This window comes from Scyliorhinus torazame, chromosome 22, assembly GCF_047496885.1.
Source record: "Scyliorhinus torazame isolate Kashiwa2021f chromosome 22, sScyTor2.1, whole genome shotgun sequence".
In the NCBI taxonomy this organism is placed as follows: domain Eukaryota; kingdom Metazoa; phylum Chordata; class Chondrichthyes; order Carcharhiniformes; family Scyliorhinidae; genus Scyliorhinus; species Scyliorhinus torazame.
In genome coordinates, this window is record NC_092728.1 from 39,947,715 (window position 1) to 39,972,231 (window position 24,517).

At 48.2% G+C, this 24,517-nt stretch overlaps 2 protein-coding genes across 3 annotated transcripts in view; one reads left to right on the top strand and one right to left on the bottom strand.

Moving 5' to 3' along the window:
- trub2 (TruB pseudouridine (psi) synthase family member 2) overlaps positions 1–9,566 on the top strand; it is a 36,843-nt gene extending 27,277 nt beyond the window's left edge. The window contains exons 6-8 of the mRNA XM_072488079.1: positions 1,918–1,990; positions 3,137–3,273; positions 9,079–9,566. Coding sequence (XP_072344180.1) covers positions 1,918–1,990; positions 3,137–3,273; positions 9,079–9,410 — 542 coding nt within the window. The 3' untranslated portion in view covers positions 9,411–9,566. The remainder of the gene's footprint in view (positions 1–1,917; positions 1,991–3,136; positions 3,274–9,078) is intronic.
- A 65-nt stretch (positions 9,567–9,631) lies between these two features.
- coq4 (coenzyme Q4 homolog (S. cerevisiae)) overlaps positions 9,632–24,517 on the bottom strand; it is a 30,014-nt gene continuing 15,128 nt past the window's right edge. For both annotated transcript variants that reach the window (XM_072488080.1, XM_072488081.1), the window contains 4 exons: positions 23,519–23,621; positions 21,434–21,563; positions 10,761–10,854; positions 9,632–10,143 (listed from right to left, as the gene is read on the bottom strand). In XM_072488080.1, coding sequence (XP_072344181.1) covers positions 9,981–10,143; positions 10,761–10,854; positions 21,434–21,563; positions 23,519–23,621 — 490 coding nt within the window. In that variant the 3' untranslated portion in view covers positions 9,632–9,980. The remainder of the gene's footprint in view (positions 10,144–10,760; positions 10,855–21,433; positions 21,564–23,518; positions 23,622–24,517) is intronic.

Sequence of the window (24,517 nt, forward strand, 5' to 3'; positions counted from 1 at the left end):
TGCACACTCTCCCTGTGTTTGCGTGGGTTTTGCCCCCACAACCTAAAGATGTGCAGGGTAGGTGTATTGGTCACGCTAAATTGCTCCTTAATTGGAAAAAATGAATTGGGTACTCAAAATTTTTTTTTTTAAAGCTTTGTTTTTTGCACATATGTGCTGGGCTCCTCCATCATTGAGGTTGTGGATATTTTTGGAGCTGCCTTCTCCAGTGAGTTTAATTGTCCAGCACTATTCATGGCTGGATGTGGCAGAACTGCAGAGCTTAGATCTGATGTGTTGGTTCTGGAATCGCTTAGATCTGGCTATTACTTGCTGCTTATGGGCTATTTGACACACAAGTAGTCCTGTGTTGTAGCTTCACCAGGTTGACACCTCATTTTTTGGTATGTCTGATGTTGCTCCTGACATGCTCTCCTGTACTCTTCATCGAACCAGGGTTGATCCCCTGGCTTGGTGGTAATGGTAGAGTGGGGGATATGCCGGGCCATGAGGTTGCAGATTGTGGTGAACACAATTCTGCTGCTGCTGATGACCCACAGCACCTCATGGGTGCCCAGTCTTGAGTTGCTAGATCTGTTCGAAGTCCATCCCATTTAGCACGGTGGTAGTGCCACAGAACACGATGGAAGGTATCCTTAATGTGAAGATGGGACTTTGTCTCCACAAGGACTGTGTGATGGTCAGTTCTCCCGATACGGTCATGCAGCAGGCAGATTGGTGAGGATGAGGTCAAGTATGTATTTCCCTCTTGTTGGTTCCCTCACCACCTGCTGCAGTCCCAGTCTAGCAGCTATATCCTTTAGGACCCGGTCATCTCGGTCTGTGGTGGTACAACTGAGCCACTCTTCGTGATGAACATTGAAGTCTCCCACCCAGAGTATATTCTGTTCCCTTGCCACCCTCCGTGCTTCCTCCAAGTGGTGTTCAACATGGAGGAGTATTGATTCATCAGCTTCCTCCCGACTGTATATCACTGTGCCGCCACCTCTGCTTAGTCTATCCTGCCGGTGAGATAGGACATACCCAGGAAGGATGATAGTGATGTCTGGGACATTGTACGGTATGGTTCTGTGAGTATGACAAAGTTAGGCTGTTGCTTAACTAGTCTGTGAAACAAGCCCCTGATAGTAAGAAGAACTTTGCAGGGTCGGCAAGGCTGGGTTTGTCGTCGTTTCCAGTGCCTGGTTCAATGCCGGGTAGTCCATCCGGTTTCATTTCCTTTTTGTGTTTTTGTAGCGGTTGAATACAACTGAGTGGCTTGCTAGGCCATTTCCGAGGGCATTTAGGAGTCAACATTGCTGTGGGTCTGGAGTCACATGTAGGCCAGACCAGGTAAGGACGGCAGATTTCCTTCCCTAAAGGACATTAGTGAACCAGATGGGTTTTGATGACAATTGACAATGGTTTCATGGTCATCATTAGACTTTTAATTCCAGATATTTTATTGAGCTTCAATTCTACCTGCCGTGGTGGGATTCGAACCCGTGTCCCCAGATCATGATCCTGGGTCTCTGGATTACTAGTCCAGAGACAATACCACTACGCCACCGTCTCCCCTATTGAACATGTACAGAGTGTCCCAGCATTTTCACCCCAACCCCCCGCCCCCGCCTTGATCCGAGTCGACCCCGCCCTGACCCAGACCTCGAACATGTATGTTGCAGCAGTTTATAACCAGCTAGTGGTGAACACTGGGAATCTTCCCTTACCCAGGGGCACTGGGAGTAACCTACAGCCGCCTAACCCCCGACTCGGCACAGGGTGACCAGCACAATCCACAGCCGAGGATTCTACTGGCACCTTACCACCCAGCCCCTGAACTCCCTGAGGCGATTCCGCAGGGAAATGAGCTCCTCATTGGGTTCTGGTCACTCTGGAAGCCTCGTCTGTACTGAGACTGGATAATTTGTATTGCAGATCACATCACATTGGAGAGGCTGGAGCGCATCATTGCAGTGATTCAGGGAATCCATCAGCGAGCGCTGCTAACGTACGTATGTGAACCAGAGGGTACGGAGGAGAAGGCAAACTCCTGTTGTCAGCCCCTCACTGGGCTATTATTGAGTAGCCCAACTGATGGTACTTCCCAGGGTGATGGAAGTTACTCTGACTATAGCAGTGGAAATTGTAGAATTTCCAAAGGATGTCATTCAGCCGATCATATCTGTGCTAGCCCTTTGAAAGGGCTATCCAATTAGTCTAACTCCACCGTTCGATCCCCATAACTGCAAATTTCTCATTCTCCAATTCCGTTCTGTAACGTTTACTGAATCTGCTCCTTACTGTGAGAATTCTCATCGCCACCTCTTTGCCAATTCCCTTCAACCTGCTGCTCACCTTCCTGTTGATGAAAATCCCCTTTGTTAATCGATCAAATCGTCTTGTCATTTAGAACACTTATTAAATCTCTCCTTAACCTGCTTTGGTCCAAGGACAATCCCAGTCTCTGCATTCACTGAGTCTCTCATCCCGGATCCCAATCAAAATGAAACAGGAGATGGTGAAGAACTCAGTGTAAGATATGCCTGGTGCTGACAGGTGCCTTGTGTGGGATCAAGGACCCTGGTCAATTTCTGTCCCCCCTCCCACCTTGGTTATCCTGGGACACTAAGCCCTGTTGTATCGCTCTCCTGCGACCCAGCCGAGGATGTAAACCTGGACCCTGCTCCCTGAGACAAGTTCATTGCCAGCAAATGAAGTGAAAGGCAGGGATGACACAGTGGGTGTAAAAGTTGGTTCTCGGGCACCACGGTGAACAGTGGTTAGCACTGCTGCCTCACTGCGCCGAAGTCCCAGGCTTGATCCCGGCTCTGGGTCACTGTCCGTGTGGAGTTTGTACATTCTCCCCGTGTCTGCGTGGGTTTCATCCCCACAACCCAAAGATGTGCAGGATAGGTGGATTGGCTACGCTAAATTGCCCCTTAATTGGAAAAAATGAATTGGGTACTCTTAAATTTATTTTTTTTAAAGTTGGTTCTGTCGAAAACACAGCAGGCCCTCAATGTGAGAACTGTGTGACTGATGCTGGTGGGGGTACCAGTGTTCTGGTGCCAGTGCACACTGGGTTAGTGGCAGAGTAGTGAGCTGGTTGGATTAATGATTATTCTCTCACTGCAGTAACTGTTTTCCATTCCAGGTATTCCGGCATCGATTTGAAAAGCCAAGAGGCATATGAGCTGGCGTCCCGTGGGTTGTTACGGCCAATGCACAAATCCCCTCCCATCATCACAGCCATTCGATGTGTGCACTTCTCCCCTCCGAACTTTACACTGGGTACGTCAGTACAGTCCCACTGAGCCAGGGGTTTAAGAACATAGAACACACAGTGCAGAAGGAGGCCATTCGGCCCATCGAGTCTGCACCAACCCACTTAAACCCTCACTTCCACCCTATCCCTGTAACCCAATAACCCCATCTAACCTTTTGGTCACTAAGGGCAATTTATCATGGCCAATCCACCTAACCTGCACGTCTTTGGACTGTGGGAGGAAACCTGAGCACCCGGAGGAAACCCACGCAGACACGGGGAGACCCATGCAGACTCCGTACAGACAGTGACCCAGCGAGGAATCGAACCTGGGACCCTGGCGCTGTGAAGCCACAGTGCTATCCACGTGCTACAGTGCTGAGGGTTTGAGCTGGTTCCTCTCGGTGTCTGTATTTCACTTATTTTGCATGTTGTTTTCCTCCTGTCCTGAAGGAGCAGATCTTTCCTGCATTACAGACAAAAGATTCAATCATACTTCCTCACAGTTCATTCACCAACGCAGCACAGACCAATCACCACTCCTCGACTGCCAGCCCGTTCTGTGACCTGCTTAGCACACACTGTCACCGGGAGGTAATGTAAGGTCCTTCCCAACCCTGTATTTAAAAAGGGGAACAAGGGAAGATTCACTACTGGATCTAGTAATGGGGAATGAACCAGAGCAAATAAGACAAGTAGAAGTAAGGGAACATTTGGGTAATAGCGACCGTGGGCAGCACGGTAGCATGGTGGTTAGCACAATGGCTTCACAGCTCCAGGGTCCCAGGTTCTATTCCCGGCTTGGGTCACTGTCTGTGCGGAGTCTGCACGTTCTCCCCGTGTGTGCGTGGGTTTCCTCCGGGTGCTCCGGTTTCCTCCCACAGTACAAAGATGTGCAGGTTAGGTGGATTGGCCATGATAAATTACCCTTAGTGTCCAAAATTGCCCTTAGTGTTGGGTGGGGTTACTGGGTTATGGGGATAGGGTGGAGGTGTGGCTTGGGTAGGGTGCTCTTTCCAAGAGCCAGTGCAGACTCGATGGGCCGAATGGCCTCCTGCACTGTAAATTCTATGATAATATAATATACTTTGAGATAAATGAGAAATATAACAATGAATAATGAGTCAGCATGGATTTCAAAAGAAAAAAGCCTTGTTTCACTGACCTTATTGAATTCTTTTGAGGAGGTAATTGAGTGGACAATGGGTGATGCATTCGAGTAATATCAGCTACTTTTGCCTCTTTCCCAGCCCACTGGTTCAAACTTTCTGTAATGCCCCCCCATGCTCAAGCTCTGAACCCCATGTTTCTCTACGATCTCCCATCATGTCCTCTTTGAGCTTGTCTTGGCCGTACCAATCTCCAGCTCCCTTGACCAAATTCCAACTAAACTGCTCATCATCCAACCCTCCTTTCAACTACCACCCACCTCCAACCTCCCGAATGTCTTGTTGCCTCCCATAACCTCATGTTTAAATCCATCCAATCAGGTTTACTACTGTCACCATATCAAAATAACTCTTAACATCACAAATGATATCCTGTGTGACTGTGACAAAGGTAAACTTTTCACCCCTCGGCCTTCTCGACCTGCTTGCTGCCTTTAACATGTTGACTATATCATCCTCTTCCAACACATCTCCACTGTTGTCCAGCTGGCTGGCACTGCTATCCCCTGGTTCCATTCTTTTCTATGCAATTGTAGCCAGGGGATCACGTGCAGTGGCTTCTCTTCCCTGATCCCACACTGTTACCTCGATGTCCAAGAGCCTGTCGTTGGGGCCCCTCAATGACACCATCAGAAAGGTGTCCGTTTCGATGTATAATGCAAACACCCAGCTCTACCTTGCCTATCACTTCTCTCAACTCCACCACTGTCTCGAAACGATGAGACTGATGAAGAGAAATACCATTGGGAAGACTGAAGCCATCCCTGACACTTAGCAACTTAATCCATCCCTCTCCCTGGCAAGAGTCTGAGACGAAACCAGTTTGTTTGCAAATTTAGTGCCATGTTTGAACCCTGAGATGTGTTTCTGACCACATAGGCACCATCAGTAAGGCTGCTTATTTCCATCTCTAATATCACTTAGCCCAGCTTGGCTCATCCGCTGCTGAATCACTCACCCATCCTTCGTTAAACTGCTGGACTCATTTAGTCCAATGGATTTCTGACTGCTCTCCCACATTTTTCCCTCTGTAAACTCCAGCTCATCCAAACACTCCTGCCCCAAGTCCTGCTCGCTCATTGATCTACACTGGCATCGGGTTGAACAATACCTCCGTTTTAAAATTCTCATCCTTGTTTTCAAATCCTTCCCTGGCCTCGCCCCTCCCAATTTCTGTGATATCATCCAGCCCCACAACCCTCTGTGATACCTGTGCTCCTCTAATACTGGCCTCCTTGAGCATTTCCCATTTTAATTGTTCCACCAATAGTGGCTTTGCCCCCAGCTGTCTGACTCCTAATCTCCAGATTCCCTCCGTAAATCACGGGATGTCTGTTGGATTGGATTTGTTTATTGTCATGTGTACAGTGGTACAGTGAAAAGTATTTTTCTGTGAGCAGCTCAAACAGATAATTTAGTACATGAAAATAAAATACATCTATGTTCCATAATAGGGCAACACAAGGTACACAATGTAAATACATAGACACTGGCATCGGGTGAAGCGTACAGGAGTGTAGAATTAATCAGGTCAGTCCATAAGAGGGTCATTTAGGATCTGATAACAGCGGGGAAGAAGCTGTTTTTGAGTCTGTTAGTGCGTGTTCAGACTTTTGGAAAAAGTTGGAAGAATGAGTAAGCCGGGTGGGAGGGGTCTTTGATTATACTGCCCGCTTTCCCAAGGCAGCGGGAGGTGTAGAGTTAATGGATGGGAGGCGGGTTCATGTGATGGACTGGGCGTTGTTCACGACTCTCTGAAGTTTCTTGCAGTCTTGGGCCGAGCAGTTGCCATACCAGGCTGTGTTCCAGCCAGATAGGATGCTTTCTGTGGTGCATCGGACACTCTTTAACTCTTTTTAACCAAGCTTTAACCAACTGACCATCTGAAAGCACCGAGGCTCACTCCCTGTAACCCCACCTAACGTGTACATCTCTGGACACTAAGGAACAGTTTTATCATGGCCAATCTACCTAACCTGCACATCTTTGGACTGTGCGAGGAAACCGGACCACCCGGAGGAAACCCACACAGACACGGCCGGAATTGAACTCGGGATCCTGGAGCTCAGGCAGCAGTGCTAACCACTGTGCTACCATGTGGGTTACAGCACAAAAGAAGGCCATTCAGACAATCTTGTCCCAGCTCTCTGAAGGATAAATTAACCAAGTCTCCCCGTAGTTCTACACGTTTTTCCTATTCAGATTTCCCTTTCCAATTCCCAATGTAAGCCTTGATTGAATCTGCCTCCAGGACTCCGGGTGTGCATCCCAAACCCTATCCACTTGGCGGATCAAAAGTTTTTCAAGGCTCGATGGCCGAATGGCCGCCTTCTGCACTAGAGATTCTATGAGTCTATGACATAGATCTCTGAACAGTTCAGCCTTAATGCAGCACAGCGATATTTCCCAAAGCACTGCACAGGAGCTTTACAAAACAATTGAACATCAAGCCACATGTGACACGAGAAGCTTTGACAAAGGGTCATCTGGACTCGAAACGTTAGCTCTTTTCTCTCCCTACAGATGTTGCCAGACCCACTGAGATTTTCCAGCATTTTCACTTTGCTTTCAGATTCCAGCATCCGCAGTAATTTGCTTTTATTAAGAAGTTTTTCTTAATGTCTCCATTGCTTCTTTTGACAATTATCTAAATCTGTCTCCTCTGGTCCTTCCACCAATGGGAACAGTTTCTCCCTATCTGCTCCGACAAGCCACCCTCATGATTGTGAACATCTCCAACCAATCTCCTCTCAATCTTCTTTTCCCAGGAAAAGAGTCCCAACTTGTCCAATTTATCCATATTACTGATGTTCCTCATCCCTCAAACAGTTCTGAGCAGTACTTTCACTGTCTTCCTGACGTGTGGCACCCGGAATTGGACACAATACTCCAGCTGAGGATACTCTTGTACTCCCTGCCCCTATTTCTAAAGCCCAGGACACTGCTTTATTATCCATGCTCTCAAGCTTGTCCTGTCAATGATTTGTGCACTGATACCCCCAGGTCTTCCTGCTCCTGAACCCCCTTTAGAATTGTACCTTTTATGTCTCATCTGACTAAAATGAATCACTCTGTTTCTCTGCATTAAATTTCATCTCTCATTTGTCCACCTTTTCCCCCAAATAATCTATTGTCCTCTTGTATTTTATGTAGAACTCCTCACAGTTCACTACTTCCAAGTATCATTTCAGCTGCAGATTCTGAAATTGTGCCCTGTACACCAAAGTTTGTCATTATTTATATATCAGGAGGAACAAAGGTCCTAACGCTAACCCCTGGGGAGCTCCACCAGCCTGAACATCCATTAACCACAGCAGTTTCCTGTCACTCAGAATTCCGTATCCATGTTGCTCCTGTCCCTTTTATCGCAAGTATGTTGTGTGGCACTTTATCAAATGCCCTTCGGGAGTCCATGCTCATCACATCAACCACATGACCCTCATCATTGATGTACAGAGAGATCTGGGAGTTCAGGTCCATTGTACCCTGAAGGTGGCAACGCAGGTCGATGGAGTGGTCAAGAAAGCATACAGCATGCTTGCCTTCATCGGTCGGGGTATTGAGTACAAGAGTCGGCGGGTCATGTTACTGTTGTATAGGACTTTGGTTAGGCCACATTTGGAATACTGCGTGCAGTTCTGGTCGCCACATTACCAGAAGGATGTGGATGCTTTAAAGAGGATGCAGAGGAGGTTCACCAGGATGTTGCCTGGTTTGGAGGGTGCTAGTTATGAAGAAAGGTTGAGTATATTAGGATTGTTTTCGTTGGAAAGACGGAGATTGAGGGGGGACCTGATTGAGGTCTACAAAATTGAGAGGTATGGACAGGGTGGATAGCAACAAGCTTTTTCCAAGAGTGGGGGTGTCAATTACAAGGGTCACAATTTCAAGGTGAGAGGGGGAAAGTTTAAGGGAGATGATGTGCGTGGAAAGTTTTTTACGCAGAGGGTGGTGGGTGCCTGGAACGCTTTGCCAGCGGAGGTGGTAGAGGCGGGCCGATAGCATCATTTAAGATGCAACTAGACAGATATATGAACGGGTGGGAAACAGAGGAAAGTAGATCCTTGGAAAATAGGCGACAGGTTTAGATAAAGGATCTGGATCGGCGCAGGCTGGGAGGGCCGAAGGGCCTGTTCCTGTGCTGTAATTTTCTTTGTTCTTCATCAACCCTCTCTTCAAAAAAACTCTCCAAGTTGATTAGGTGCTATCATGCTGGCTTTCCTTCATTAATCCACACTTATCCAAATGACAATTAATTTTGCCCCGAATTATCGTCTGTAAAAGCTTTCCCACCATCAATATTAAAACTATTTGCGGGCTTATCTCCACACCCTTTTTTAAACGAGGGTTGTAACGTTTGCAATTCTCCAGTCCTCTGGAACCACCCGAGACTAAGGCGTGGAGGATTATGGCCAGTGTCTCTGCAATTTCCACCTTTGCAGTCCCAGTGCCTTATCGACCTTGAGTACAGCCAGCATATCTAATACCTCCTCAATCAATTTTAAACTCTTCTCCTGCCTGAATTACCTCCTTTCACTATGGCCTCAGCAGCATATTATTCCTTAGTATCCCTGCCTCCAGGCATAAATCCCCTTTCTGGTCCCAAATCCACTCCACTCCTTTTACCAGTTGATGCTGATAATGTTTTCCCTTTTTCCTCAGCGATTCAGTGTCTACATGAGACCCAACAGTACTTGCGAAAGGTGATTCATGAAATAGGTTTGGAGCTGAAGTCGTCAGCAGTCTGTACCCACGTGCGGCGAACACGTGATGGTATTTTCACAGTGGAAGACGCATTGGTCAGGACACGGTGGGACCTGCACAGTATACAGGCTGCAATCCAAGACAGCCGTTCAAAAGTAAACGCTACACTTGGAGCCACAGTGACATCCCAGGGGAAGACATGTCCACTTGGGTCAAAGGCTAGGAGAGGAGGAGCAGGTGTTCAAGACCCACACCAGTGGGGGCGTATGCACACTGTCCATGGATTTTAGTTTGCTTACTGAAGGAATTGGTCGGTCGAGTTCATTTTAAATGGGAACTGATGGATTTGTGTACGAGAAGCAACAGGATATTTCAAAATGTTTTTTTATAGAGGCGTAGCTATGTAAATTGTTATGTTGTAGCAATAAAAAGACTTTCAGACACTGGTGCAGAGTGCTGTCCACCAATACACCTGTAGATGACAGTCAAGAACCAACACTGGGAAGCAGCAGACAATCAGGTGTCAGTTTATTCAGCAGTAACCAGTCCTGAGACAAACTGATATAATCTGTCCCCCAGCAGCCTCTGAAGGAAAAGGTGTGAATGTCTGTGTTATATTTATCTTAGAAGCAGTCCTGGAGCTGTCTGACAGATACAGTAAGCACTCAATCCACAGAAGCAGCCTGCCCTCTTTCCTGAAGGGAGTGATTTACTTGGTTAGTTCCTTTCTCAACAGGAGGGTCTGTCTGTCTCGGTCCTCTCTGCTCCAACGCCCCCTCCCTCAGTGACTGCTGGAAGGGATTCACATTTAATAGCAAAATTTAAGTTCATCCTCTGTCTTTGTTATCTGCACTTGGCTGTTACATTTGAACCATGGGACAAGGTAGAATCCCAATCTCTTCCCTCAGTGACTCCAGGTTCTGTTCCCATCGATTTTCATAGTAGAAGTTCATCACACAATGAGCAGACCTGCCACATCGCACAGCCCATGGGATTAAGTCTGTTACTAAAACCTGGATATTCCTGTTAGGGAGACGAGAATGAGTAAGTTACCAGCAATCGCGTGTGTCCTCGCCTCTAACTCTGTACTTGACCCTTGTTCTCCCAGTCCTGTCGGTGAAGATTCTCACGCTATTTTTGAACACATGACCAAAACCTAACGGGTGGTGTTCAATGTGGCCAATACAAAGCGATTCTATTCTGGGACCCTGGCGCTGTGAAGCCACAGTGCTAACCACTAAACTAGCGTGCTGCCGAGGTTAAGAGTGCCACGCATTTGAGAATGAATTTCATACTTTTTAGAAGACCACTTCAAGGGCTCCTGCTTCTGGTTTCTACATCCACTAACAACTGGATCATTATCTTTAGACAAGTATGGCTGCAAGGCCAGGACCAGAGCGAGTGAGCTATGAGTCTCCCCCTGCTCCAGGACAGAGAATGGTTAATAGTAGAGATGCTCTGTGTAACTATACAGCCAAAGAGCAATATTTCTCAAGATAAAGAGGAATGCAGTGGGATGCCTCAGCAAGGATTGTCAGTGACTGGAACAGCATCTGGAAAAAGCCAAGCCTCCCTTCAGGAAGAGGTCTAACTCACACTCGTAACTTTAAACAGATTCTCAAAAACCAAAGAATACTCACCTGGCAGAAAGGTGCAGCGGGCCAAACATAGCTCCCAGAATGCACATGGGCAGACCAGTCTGCACTGCCTCAAACCATTTCACTGCAACCTCACCTGTTAAATACAGCAAAAGGACAGTGAACGGCGAGCATTGGGAACAGTGAAAGGACAGTGTCGGGGACATAACTAGGAGCAGGAGTAGGCCATCTGGCCCGTCGAGCCTGCTCCGCCATTCAATGAGATCATGGCTTATCTTTTGTGGACTCGGCTCCACTTCTCCGGCCCGAACACCATAACCCTTAATCCCTTCATTCTTCAAAAAACTATCTACCTTTATCTTAAAAACATTTAATGAAGGAGCCTCAACTGCTACACTGGGCAAGGAATTCCATAGATTCACAACCGTTTGGGTGAAGAAGTTCCTCCTAAACTCAGTCCTAAATCTACTTCCCCTTATTTTGAGGCTATGTCCCCTTTAGTTCTGCTTTCACCCACCAGTGGAAACAACTTGCTTGCATCTATCCTATCTATTCCCATCATAATTTTATATGTTTCTATAAGATCCCCCCTCATCCTTCTAAATTCCAACGAGTACAGTCCCAGTCTACTCAACATCTCCTCGTAATCCAACCCCTTCAGCTCTGGGATTAACCTAGTGAATCTCCTCTGCACACCCTCCAGTGCCAGTACGTCCTTTCTCAAGTAAGGAGACCAAAACTGAACACAATACTCCAGGTGTGGCCTCACTAACACCTTATGCAATTGCAGTATAACCTCCCTAGTCTTAAACTCCATCCCTCTAGCAATGAAGGACAAAATTCCATTCGCCGCCTTAAATCACCTGTTGCACCTGTAAACCAACTTTTTGCGACTCTGGGATGCATTCCATTAGGGCCAGGAGACTTGTCTACCTTTAGCCCCATTAGCTTGCCCATCACTACCTCCTTAGTGATAACAATCCTCTCAAGGTCCTCACCTGTCATAGCCTCATTTCCATCAGTCACTGGCATGTTATTTGTGTCTTCTACTATGAAGACCGACCCAAAAAAACTGTTCAGTTCCTCAGCCATTTCCTCATCTCCCATTATTAAATCTCCCTTCTCATCCTCTAAAGGTCCAATATTTACCTTAGCCACTCTTTTTTGTTTTATGTATTTGTAGAAACTTTTACTATCTGTTTTTATATTCTGAGCAAGTTTACTCTCATAATCTATCTTACTCTTTATAGCTTTTTTAGTAGCTTTCTGTTGGCCCCTAAAGATTTCCCAGTCCTCGAGTCTCCCACTAATCTTTGCCACTTTGTATGCTTTTTCCTTCAATTTGATACTCTCCCTTATTTCCTTAGATATCCACGGTCGATTTTCCCTCTTTCTACCGTTCTTCCGTTTTGTTGGTATAAACCTTTGCTGAGCACTGTGAAAAATCGCTTAGAAGGTTCTCCACTGTTCCTCAACTGTTTCACCATAAAGTCTTTGCTCCCAGTCTACCTTAGCTAGTTCTTCTCTCATCCCATTGTAATCTCCTTTGTTTAAGCACAAAACACTAGTGTTTGATTTTACCTTCTCACCCTCCATCTGTATTTTAAATTCCACCATATTGTGATCGCTCCTTCCGAGAGGATCCTTAACTATGAGATCATTAATCAATCCGGTCTCATTACACAGGACCAGATCTAGGACCGCTTGTTCCCTCGTAGGTTCCATTACATACTGTTCTAGGAAACTATCGCGGATGCATTCTATAAACTCCTCCTCAAGGCTGCCTTGACAGACCTGGTTAAACCAATCGACATGTACATTAAAATCCCCCATGATAACTGCTGTACCATTTCTACATGCATCCGTTATTTCTTTGTTTATTGCCTGCCCCACCATATTGTTACTATTTGGTGGCCTATAGGCTACTCCTATCAGTGACCTTTTCGCCTTACTATTCCTGATTTCCATCCAAATGGATTCAACCTTATCCTCCATAGCACCGATGTCATCCCTTACTATTGCCCGGATGTCATCCTTAAATAACAGATCTTCTCCACCTCCATTACCATCCACTCTGTCCTTCCGAATAGTTTGATACCCTTGGATATTTAACTCCCAGTCGTGACCATCCTTTAACCATGTTTCAGTAATGGCCACTAAATCATAGTCATTCACGATGATTTGCGCCATCAACTCATTTACCTTATTCCGAATACTACGAGCATTCAGGTAAAGTACACTTATGTTGGCTTTTTTACCCGTGTTTTGAATCTTAACACCTCGATCAGTAACCTCTCCCAAGTTATATTTCCTCTTAACTTTTCTCTTAATTTTCCTTGTCGTTGAACCCATATCTTCATGTAACAATCTGCCGCATTGCTTACCATTAATGCTTTTACTTCCCATTTTATTCCTTTTAGTATTCCTGGTCCTATTCACTGAGCTCCCCTCAGTCACTGTACCTTGTACTGTCACCCTTTTTGATTTTTGACTATGGCCTCTCTGCCTTACACTTTCCCCCTTACTGCCTTTTGTTTCTGTCCAGCTTCCTGCATCGGTTCCCATCCCCCTGCCACATTAGTTTAAACCCTCCCCAACAGCTCCGGCAAACACACCCCTAGGACATCGGTTCCAGTCCTGCCCAGGTGCAGACCGTCCGGTTTGTACTGGTCCCAGCTCCCCAGAACCGGTTCCAATGCCCCAGGAATTTGAATCGCCCCCCTCTTGCACCATCTCTCGAGCCACGCATTCACCCTATCTATCCTGACATTCCTACTCTGACTAGCTCGTGGCACTGGTAGCAATCCTGAGATTACTACCTTTGAGGTCCTACTTTTTAGTTTAACTCCTAACTCCCTGAAATTCAGCTTGTAGGACCTCGTCCCATTTTTTACCTATATCGTTGGTGCCTATGTGTACCACGACAGCTGGCTGTTCACCACCCCCCCCCCCCCCCCCGCGCCAGAATGTCCTGCAGCCGCTCCGAGACATCCTTGACCCTTGCACCAGGGAGGCAACATACCATCCTGGAGTCTCAATTGCGTCCGCAGAACCGCCTGTCTATTCCCCTTACGATTGAGTCCCCTATCGCTATAGCCCTGCGTTCTTCTTCCTGCCCAGCTGCGCAACAGAGCCAGCCACGGTGCCATGAACCTGGCTGCAGCTGCCTTCCCCTGGTGAGCCATCTCCCTCATCAGTATCCAAAGCGGTATATCTGTTTTGCCAGGAGATGACCACAGGGGACAGCAGCACTGCCTTCCTACTCTTGCTCTGTCTTTTGGTCACCCATTTTCTATCTCCCTCAGTACCTTTCACCTGCGGTGTGGCCAACTCGCTAAACATAGAACTGCTTTCCACAACGTCTTCAGCATCGCCGATGCTCCAAAGTGAGTCCATCCGCAGCTCCAGAGCCGTCAAGCGGTCGAACAGGAGCTGCAACTGGACACACTTCTTGCACGTGAAGGAGCCAGGGACAGTGGACCTGAGCTCCCACATCGCACACGAGGAGCATGACACGGGTCTGAGATCTCCAGCCATGTCTTAAACCTTAGGTAAACTTGTACAACTACAATTCCAAAAAACGAAAGAAAAAATAAATACATTAGACAATGAAAAGAAAAACTACTTACCAGTCACTTACCAGGGATAAAAAGCACCTCCTCCCCATCCAGCTTTGAATTCCCAACTAGATTCAAATTCACAAACTCACTCTTTGCTGTCTCACTCTGGCTGTCTCTTCTCTGGCTCACTGGGAGTGAGTTTACAAGTTGCTCTTTTTAAATTGTCCTGAATTGACTCCCCTCCCCCACCTGCTTTTAGATCAAAGTAGATTAAAGTGACTGACACTTAACTGCCAACCAGTTATGTGAGTGGGTGGGGCAGCCCTTGTTAACCTACACTGCACAATTCAAGATTAATTTAAATTAATTTAAACTCCTGAAATTTAAAAGGAACTGCCTTACCGATTTGATTAGATTCAATTCCCACCTAGATTTAAATTCCCAAACTCACTCTTTGCTGTCTCACTCTGCTGTGTCTTCTCTGGCTCACTGGGAGAACTCACAGTGAATGGTCAGTGTCGGGAACAGTGTCGGAGACACTGGATGGTCAGTGTCAGGGACAGTGAATGGACAGTGTCGGGGACAGTGAATGGACAATGTCGGGAACAGTGAATGGTCAGTGTCGGGGACAGTGAATGGACAGTGTTGGGGACAGTGAATGGATAGTGTCGGGGACAGTGAATGGACAGAGTCGGGGACAGTGAATGGACAGTGTCGGGGACAGTGAACGGACAGTGTAGGGGAGAGAGTCGGGTACAGTGAATGGACAGTGTCGGGGACAGTGAACGGACAATGTCGGGAACAGTGAACGGACAGTGTCGGGAACAGTGAACGGACAGTGTCGGGGACAGTGAACGGACAGTGTCGGGGACAGTGAACGGACAGTGTCGGGGACAGTGAACGGACAGTGTCGGGGACAGTGAACGGACAGTGTCGGGGACAGTGAACGGACAGTGTCGGGGACAGTGAACGGACAGTGTCGGGGACAGTGAACGGACAGTGTCGGAGACAGTGAATGGACAGTGTCGGGGACAGTGAATGGACAGTGTCGGGGACAGTGAATGGACAGTGTCGGGGACAGAGAATGGACAGTGTCGGGGACAGTGAATGGACAGTGTCGGGGACAGTGAATGGACAGTGTCGGGGGACAGTGAATGGACAGTGTCGGGGGACAGTGAATGGACAGTGTCGGGGACAGTGAATGGACAGTGTCGGGGACAGTGAATGGACAGTGTCGGGGACAGAGAATGGACAGTGTCGGGGACAGTGAATGGACAGTGTCGGGGACAGTGAATGGACAGTGTCGGGGACAGTGAATGGACAGTGTCGGGGACATTGAATGGACAGTGTCGGGGACAGTGAATGGACAGTGTCGGGGACAGTGAATGGACAGTGTCGGGGACAGTGAATGGACAGTGTCGGGGACAGTGAATGGACAGTGTCGGGGACAGTGAATGGACAGTGTCGGGGACAGTGTCGGGGACAGTGAATGGACAGTGTCGGGGACAGTGAATGGACAGTGTCGGGGACAGAGAATGGACAGTGTCGGGGACAGAGAATGGACAGTGTCGGGGACAGTGAATGGACAGTGTCGGGGACAGTGAATGGACAGTGTCGGGGACAGTGAATAGACAGTGTCGGAGACAGTGAATGGACAGTGTCGGGGACAGTGAATGGACAGTGTCGGGGACAGTGAATGGACAGTGTCGGGGACAGTGAATGGACAGTGTCGGGGACAATGAATGGACAGTGTCGGGGACAGTGAATGGACAGTGTCGGGGACAGTGAATGGACAGTGTCGGGGACAGTGAATGGACAGTGTCGGGGACAGTGAATGGACAGTGTCGGGGACAGTGAATGGACAGTGTCGGGGACAGTGAATGGACAGTGTCGGGGACAGTGAATGGACAGTGTCGGGGACAGTGAATGGACAGTGTCGGGGACAGTGAATGGACAGTGTCGGGGACAGTGTCGGGGACAGAGAATGGACAGTGTCGGGGACAGTGAATGGACAGTGTCGGGGACAGTCAATGGACAGTGTCGGAGACAGTGAATGGACAGTGTCGGGGACAGTGAATGGACAGTGTCGGGGACAGTGAATGGACAGTGTCGGGGACAGAGAATGGACAGTGTCGGGGACAGTGAATGGACAGTGTCGGGGACAGTGAATGGACAGTGTCGGGGACAGTTGTCATGTGAGAGTACCTTTAAGAAATGGGTAGAGAAAGGCGTAGAAAAATGGATGGATCGTGCAGAGGCCTTCTTGTTCAAAGTGACTGTGAATCGAGAAGGATTCCAGTTGGAGGAAGAAAAAAAAATGGACTATATTATTATACCTGTTTGCGTGCGTTGTTTTTTTAAACGAAAAGTCTATTTACTGTGTGCATCTCTTAAAGGATAGTGAAAAGATGAAAAATGAAACCATCTTGAAGTTGATGGGTTTTTTTTTTCTTGGGGGGGGGGGTAGGTGTCATGTGAGAATACCTTTAGGAAATGGGTGTTATATAAATGGGTGTGTATATAAATATCTGTAGTGAGAGTACCTTTAAGAAATGGGTGTTTATTACTGCAGTGATGTCAGATAGTGGGTGGAGCTGGGCTGTCTATCAGCTTTTTACTTTCGCTTTAGGCTTTTTGCTGCATGGTGCGTTTGGTTTCATTTTAGTTTTGGAGAAGCTGCAAACACAGCAGGATGTGTGTGAATCTCTGCAAGCTTATGAATGTCCATTTGCTGATTTCAACGTGGTAACTGTTCTCAGTAGTGAAGTTAAGCCTGATGTATTTCTGTAAAAAGGTGTTTTTAAGTCTTATGGATGTGAAAAGGAAAGCTTAAAGGATTACTTAGTGTTGTAGTCTTTGGGGGTTGTATTTGAATTAATGGTTGCTAAGATGTTCACTGTATGTTTTAAAAAGGTTAACTTGAGTTCATAGAATAAACATTGTTTGGCTTTAAAAAAATACCTTTCCATTTCTGCTGTACCACACCTGTAGAGTGGGCCATGTGCTCCCCTTACCACAATCTATTAAAAGTTGTGGGTCAGGTGAACTCCATGATACACTTTGGGGTTCTCTAAACCCTGGCCCATAACACAGTGAATGGGCAGTGTCGGAGACAGTATACAACAGAGCTCCTGGTAGCCCAAATATTTTGTATATTCCAGGTTAACCAGCCAGCAAACACTTGAGGGACATTTCTTCACTGAAGGTATATTGATATTAATCTCCCAAAGGAGTGATCGTTCAAAGAGAGATTGCTATCGACAAGATGAAATTGGAACAGCTTTCTGCGCTGTACCCAGCCATACTGCAAAATGCCCACATTTGTTGTACCAGCCAGCAATCTATAAAGGAGGCTAACTGACTTATATTAAATTATCTATTCCACCCCTCCGAGAGTGTCAACTGTTTCTTTCAATAACTCCGGGGGTTTTGGCTTCAACACCGTGAGAAATTCCTTGTGTCAATTTCTCTGGATGCGTCAAGGAATTTCCTGATGTCAGGTCCTAAATTCATCTCTACTAGTTTGAACTTGTACAATATAAGATATTGTATCTTCCAATTCCTTTCACAATCTCATTTCTTTCTCAAAACACACCCATGTTCCCAAAATGAATCATTGTTTCTGCAGCTTTCCCTCATATCACACTCCAAAAACTGACCATCTTTGTCTGATTAGCAACATTCAGAAATTCAACAACTTCACAGGATGTTTCTGAGTCTGTATACAGGTATACTGGTGCCTGCTCCCAGCCGTGAAGCTTAACCCTGGGTATTCCATACACCACCCCACCTCCTTTCCAACTCAATACACTCCTCACCTTTAATTCTTCTCCCACTAAACCTTAGTTCTTACTCCTCCACCCCCCCGGCCCCAAACCACAATAAACTACTCTAAGGCCTGCACACTGTCTTCAACGTTTTCTCTGCCTCCAGAGAACTGCTCAGGGTGGATAAAGTCCAGATTTAGACTCAGTGCTCAGGGTGGGGTGTGTCCAGAACTGGACCCAATGCTCAGGGTGGGGACTGTCCAGAACTGGACCCAATGCTCAGGGTGGGGACTGTCCAGAACTGGACCCAGTGCTCAGGGTGGGGGCTGCCCAGAACTGGACCCAGTGCTCAGGGTGGGGGCTGCCCAGAACTGGATCCAATGCTCAGGGTGGGGGCTGCCCAGAACTGGATCCAATGCTCAGGGTGGGGGCTGCCCAGAACTGGATCCAGTGCTCAGCGTGAGGGCTGCCCAGAACTGGACCCAGTGCTCAGGGTGGGGGCTGCCCAGAACTGGAACCAGTGCTCAGGGTGGGATGTGCCCAGAACTGGAACCAGTGCTCAGGGTGGGGGCTGCCCATAACTGGACCCAATGCTCAGGGAGGGGTGTGCCCAGAACTGGACTCAGTGCTCAGGGTAGACACCGGGCTGAACTGGACCCAGTGCTCAGGGTGGGGACTGTCCTGAACTGGACCCAGTGCTCAGGGTGTGGTGTGTCCAGAACTGGACCCAGTGCTCAGGGTGGGGTGTGCCCAGAACTGGACCCAGTGCTCAGTGTGGGGGCTGCCCAGAACTGGACCCGGCGCTCAGGGTGGGGTGTGCCCAGAACTGGACCCAGTGCTCAGGGTGGGGGCTGTCCAGAACTGGACCCAGTGCTCAGGGTGGGGTGTGCCCAGAACTGGACCCAGTGCTCAGGGTGGGGGCTGCCCAGAATTGGACCCAGTGCTCAGGGTGGGGGCTGCCCAGACTGGACCCAGTGCTCAGGGTGGGGGCTGCCCAGACTGGACCCAGTGCTCAGGGTGGGGTGTGCCCAGAACTGGACCCAGTGCTCAGGGTGGGGGCTGTCCAGAACTGGACCCAGTGCTCAGGGTGGGGTGTGCCCAGAACTGGACCCAGTGCTCAGGGTGGGGGCTGCCCAGAATTGGACCCAGTGCTCAGGGTGGGGGCTGCCCAGAACTGGACCCAGTGTTCAGGGTGGGGGCTGCCCAGAACTGGACCCAGTGCTCAGGGTAGGGGCTGTCCAGAACTGGACCCAGTGGTCAGGGTAGGGGCTGTCCAGAACTGGACCCAGTGGTCAGGGTGGGGTGTGCCCAGAACTGGACCCAGTGGTCAGGGTGGGTTGTGCCCAGAGCTGGACCCAGTGCTCAGGGTAGGGGCTGTCCAGAACTGGACCCAGTGGTCAGGGTGGGTTGTGCCCAGAACTGGACCCAGTGCTCAGGATGGGGTGTGCCCAGAACTGGACCCAGTGCTCAGGGTGGGGGCTGCCCAGAACTGGACCCAGTGCTCAGGGTAGGGGCTATCCAGAACTGGACCCAGTGGCCAGGGTAGGGACTGGAAGGGAACATTCCTGCCTGGTGATTGTTGCGCGATGTCCGTTCATTCGTTGTCGCGAAACGAATCACCAGGCAGGAATGTTCCCTTCCAGTCGGGGAACACTTCAGCAGTCAAGGGCATTCAGCCTCTGATCGCCGGGTAAGCATTCCCCAAGGCGGCCTTCAGGACGCACGACAACGCAGAATCGCCGAGCAGAAACTTATAGCCAAGTTCCGCACACATGAGTGCGGCCTCAACCGGGACCTGGGATTCATGTCGCATTACATTCATCCCCCACCATCTGGCCTGCGAAATCCGACCAACCGGCTTGATACAATTCACACCTCTTTAACCTGGGGTTACCCCATCTCTGGATCTGTAAAGATTTAATCACCTGCTAATGGTCGCATTCCAAGCATTGTTTGGCATCTTTGAATTTGTCTATATATATGTTTCTGGAACATACCTCTTCATTCACCTGAGGAAGGAGCAGCGCTCCGAAAGCTAGTGACATCGAAACAAACCTGTTGGGCTTTAACCTGGTGTTGTAAGACTTTGTACTGTGCTCACCCCAGTCCAACGCCGACATCTCCACATCATTTATTTTTCTAAACCTGGAAGGTTTTTGGAGTTTTGATGAAGAGGAGCGTCTGAACTTTGCTCCAATGCAGTCACTGCGGTGACCTGTTTCAGCGTCCCTGTAGCTGCTGGGTTATGTTGCTTGCCCATGTCTGTTTTGTCTCCTGCTTCAGGATCACATTGTCTGATCGCCAATATGCCGCAGCCGCCTCAGTCTCTAGTAATTTGCTCATAGTATCATAGAATCTACAGTGCAATAGGAGGCCATTGGGCCCATTGAGTCCGCATCGGAAAGACCAACCCACCTAAGTGCACACCTCCACACTATCCCCACAACACAGTAACCCCACCTAACCTTTTTGACACTATGGGCAATTTAGTATGGCCAATCAGTGTCAGGACCTCACAACTCTCTTGTTCGCCTTCACCAGCATTAATCCCATCTCTGCCTGGACACTGATTTGTTTACAACCGATGAGCCTGTCTAGAACTTTGATCTCAGACATGGAGGTTGCTGAGTATGGTGTTTGTCAGCCTCTTGTTTGGACTAAGTGAACATTCACTGTCTCTTGAGCTTTGATTCTGGTTCCATCTGCCTTTACTTTGACTGCTAGTCTGGTTGTGGGTGCGGGAGGAATGTTATAACAAAGAACAATACAGCACAGGAACAGGCCCTTCGGCCCTCCAAGCCTGTACCGGTCATGATACCACCCTTGGCCAAAGCCCTCAGCACTTCCTTGTGCCGTATCCCTGATGTTTCGCTTCTGCTGTTCCTGGCTCGCCTTTTGCCTCTTTTAATGCCTATGTTTTCTGGAACTTATGCCAGTCACTTAGTCGCTGCAGGAAGTCTCTAGACTTTTCAATCTGTTTGTTAATCATTTGTTTAGTCTGACTTTCAGCATATATTTGTCCCGTTTTCTTGAAATTATACTTTTAACGGTGTTTCACACATGCGCTACTCAGGCTTTATTCAATGACTTCCTCCAATCTATTGCTTTTCATTGTTCATACCCTTACAACCAGCAAAGAGGACTTTTAATCCATCAGTCTTAGCTGCCATTTCAATCCACGAGATAGAAAACTGGCACAATTTTGTGGTCTCATCATTTATAATTGCTGATTAGGATATGGATGGAGTGTGAAAGGCTAAGGAAGTGTTTGTTGTAGTTAACTATCAATGTAGGTACTCAAAGAAGTTAACCCGAGAAATTATCTGACAAGAAGGTCATATGTTCTAATCCTGATCAATAGAAAGTTGTCTCAGGTGATCAGACTTACCGAGTATGTTAGTGGGCATGCCCAGCAATGTGTGCATGAAGTCATGCACTTCGCGGTACCGCTGGATCACATAGGCAAGTTCCTCGTCATCAACAAACTTCACAGGCATCCGACTGTCCGGAGTGACTCGCTGGAAAACAAAAAGGAACTGATGTGTGCTGACGCTCCACGATGGATCCAGCGGGCATGCCTCCACCACGGACCTAGCGGGTACACCTCCACCATGGACCCAGCGGGCACGCCCCCGCCACGGACCCAGCGGGCACGCCTCCGCCACGGAACCAGCGGGCACGACTCCGCCACGGACCCAGTGCGCTGGTCACATACACTAAACTCAAGTCTTGGAGTTATAACTTAATCATAATCTTTATTGTCACAAGTAGGCTTACGTTAACACTGCAATGAAGTTATTGTGAAAAGCTCCTAGTCGCCACATTCCAGCACCTGTTCAGGTACACAGAGAGACAATTCAGAATGCCCAAATTACCAAACAGCACGTCTTTCGGGACTTGTGGGAGGAAACCGGAGCACCCGGAGGAAACCCACGCAGACACGGGGAGAACGTGCAGACAGTGACCCAAGCCGAGAATTAAACCTGGGACCCTGGAGCTATGAAGCAAGTGTTACCCAATGTGCTACCGTGCTGCACCTGTTCTGAGAATTGTAGATGAACCAGGCAATATAGCCCATCTAAATTCATTAACCCAGAGTCCACCACTCCACATTGCTGCCTGATCCTCTTCAACCACATTTTTCTGTAGTTATTCTTCTCAGAAGTGCCATCCTCTTTCACCTTCCCTGTATTTTAGTTTGTTTCATGGGATGTGGGCATTGCTGACAGGGTAATTCCTGAGCCCTGGGCCATTTCAGAGCATGTAAAGATGTCAGCTTTCCTTCTCTAAAGGACCTCACTTTTTACGATAATGGATGGTCGAACTTTATATTCCAGATTTACTGACTGAATTTTGAATTCCACCAGCTGCCGTGGTGGGATTTGAACTAGGGTCCCCAAAGAATTGGCCAGGGCCTCTGTATTATTGGTCCAGTGACATTATGGGCTGCACGGTAGCATAGTGGTTAGCACTGTCGCTTCACAGCTCCAGGTCCCAGGTTCGATTCCCGGCTTGAGTCGCTGTCTGTGCGGAGTCTGCACGTCCTCCCCGTGTCTGCGTGGGTTTCCTCCGGGTGCTCCGGTTTCCTCCCACAGTCCAAAGACGTGCAGGTTAGGTGTATTGGCCATGTTAAATTGCCCTTAGTGTCCAAAAGTGTTGAGTGGCGTTGCTGGGTTGCGGGGATTGGGTGCAGGTGTGGGCTTAAGTGCGGTGCAGACTCGATGGGTCGAATGACCTCCTTCTAGTCTAGGCCACCTAACCTGCACAGTCCAAAGACTTGCAGGTTAGGTGGATTGGCCATAAATTGTTCTTACTGACCAAAATGGTTTGGGAGGGGTTATTGGGTTACGGGAATAGGGTGGAAGTGAGGGCTTAAGTGGATTGATGCGGACTCGATGGGCGAATGGCCTCCTTCTGCGCTATACGTTCTATGTTCTATACTGTAAATTCTATGATTAGCACAAGGCCAAAGTCTCCCCCTAGCTTTGAGCCAGTTCTCTGTTATTACCATATCAAAGTCCAATGTGGTGACTTGTGCCTGCAGCTCGTCCAGCTCATTGAGAATGCTCCAGCAATTTACATTTATTCACTCCCTCCCATTTGCCCACTCTGATTCCTCTTATTTCTTTAGAGCTGTCTGCCTATCGCAGTATTGTGTGCATCTAATTTCTGCTGCCCAGGCCTCTGCCAAATCAGATTAAACTTCCCATTCTCTCTCCGACATGCAGAGCAGAAACTAGTAGATAATACACCCTTCAGTGAAACTTGCCCTATGTGGTACAGACGTATGTGTACACTGCAGTGACTCAATGCCTATCCTCTATGAATATTACAGTAAGCGCTCATTTTTTTTATTTACAAAGCCACTTATCCAGCTAAAGCTGGTAATAGTGACTATTTGGTGCTAGATACAGCAGCATTCTCTCACTTGCCCAGGTATGATCGGGACGGGTCAGGAAAACATCACACTCACATTAACATCAAGGAAGCGGACGTACTCTTTGCCAAACGTTCCTTCAGGTAACTCTCTCAGGCTGGCCAAATCCAATGTGGATGTACTGATCCGAGGTCTCTCCCTACAAGCAAGAATGCCAGGGCCACAGTAAAATCCTGACCTTGGGAATGGAGTGAACAGCATGGAATGACGACAATACACTGTGCTGACATTCCCAGTCTTCTCTCCCCTCAATCACTACCTATCAATGTGAATATATATTTTCTTTTATAAATTTAGAGTACCCAATTCATTTTTTCCAATTAAGGGGCAACTTAGGCGTGGCCAATCCACCTACCCTGCACATCTTTGTGTTGTGGGGGCGAAACCCACACAAACACGGAGAGAATTGTAGCCATCTGGGATGGCCACTTCCCGATTACAAAATGGACACTTTGCAAAGATTGCAAGGAAAATGGACAATACTGAGAAAGCAAGCAGGTTCAGGGTTTGTCTGTATATTGGAGCCGCAGCACCCAGACAAGACCGAAACTGCAAAGCCATTACCATACTAATGAGCCATCTCCGGGGACAAAAGAGTAACATTTAGGGCAGCACGGTAGCACAAGTGATTAGCACTGTGGCTTCACAGCGCCAGGGTCCCAGGTTCGATTCCCCGCTGGGTCACTGTCTGTGCGGAGTTTGCACGTTCTCCCCGTGTCCGCGTGGGTTTCCTCCGGGTGCTCCGGTTTCCTCCCACAGTCCAAAGACGTGCAGGTTAGGTGGATTGGCCATGCTAAATTACCCGTAGTGTCCATAAGGGTTGGGAGGGGTTATTGGGTGGAAGTGAGGGATTAATGTGGGTCGGTGCAGACTCGATGGGCCGAATGGCCTCCTTCTGCACTGTATGTTCTATGTAATCTATGTAATTTAAGTAAACGATACCAAGGCAGACACCCCGGCGCCAGGGGAGACCAGAACAAAGCAGGCCAACGGCCACCTAGGACACGCCCAACCATCAGAGCACCCGCCCCTTTA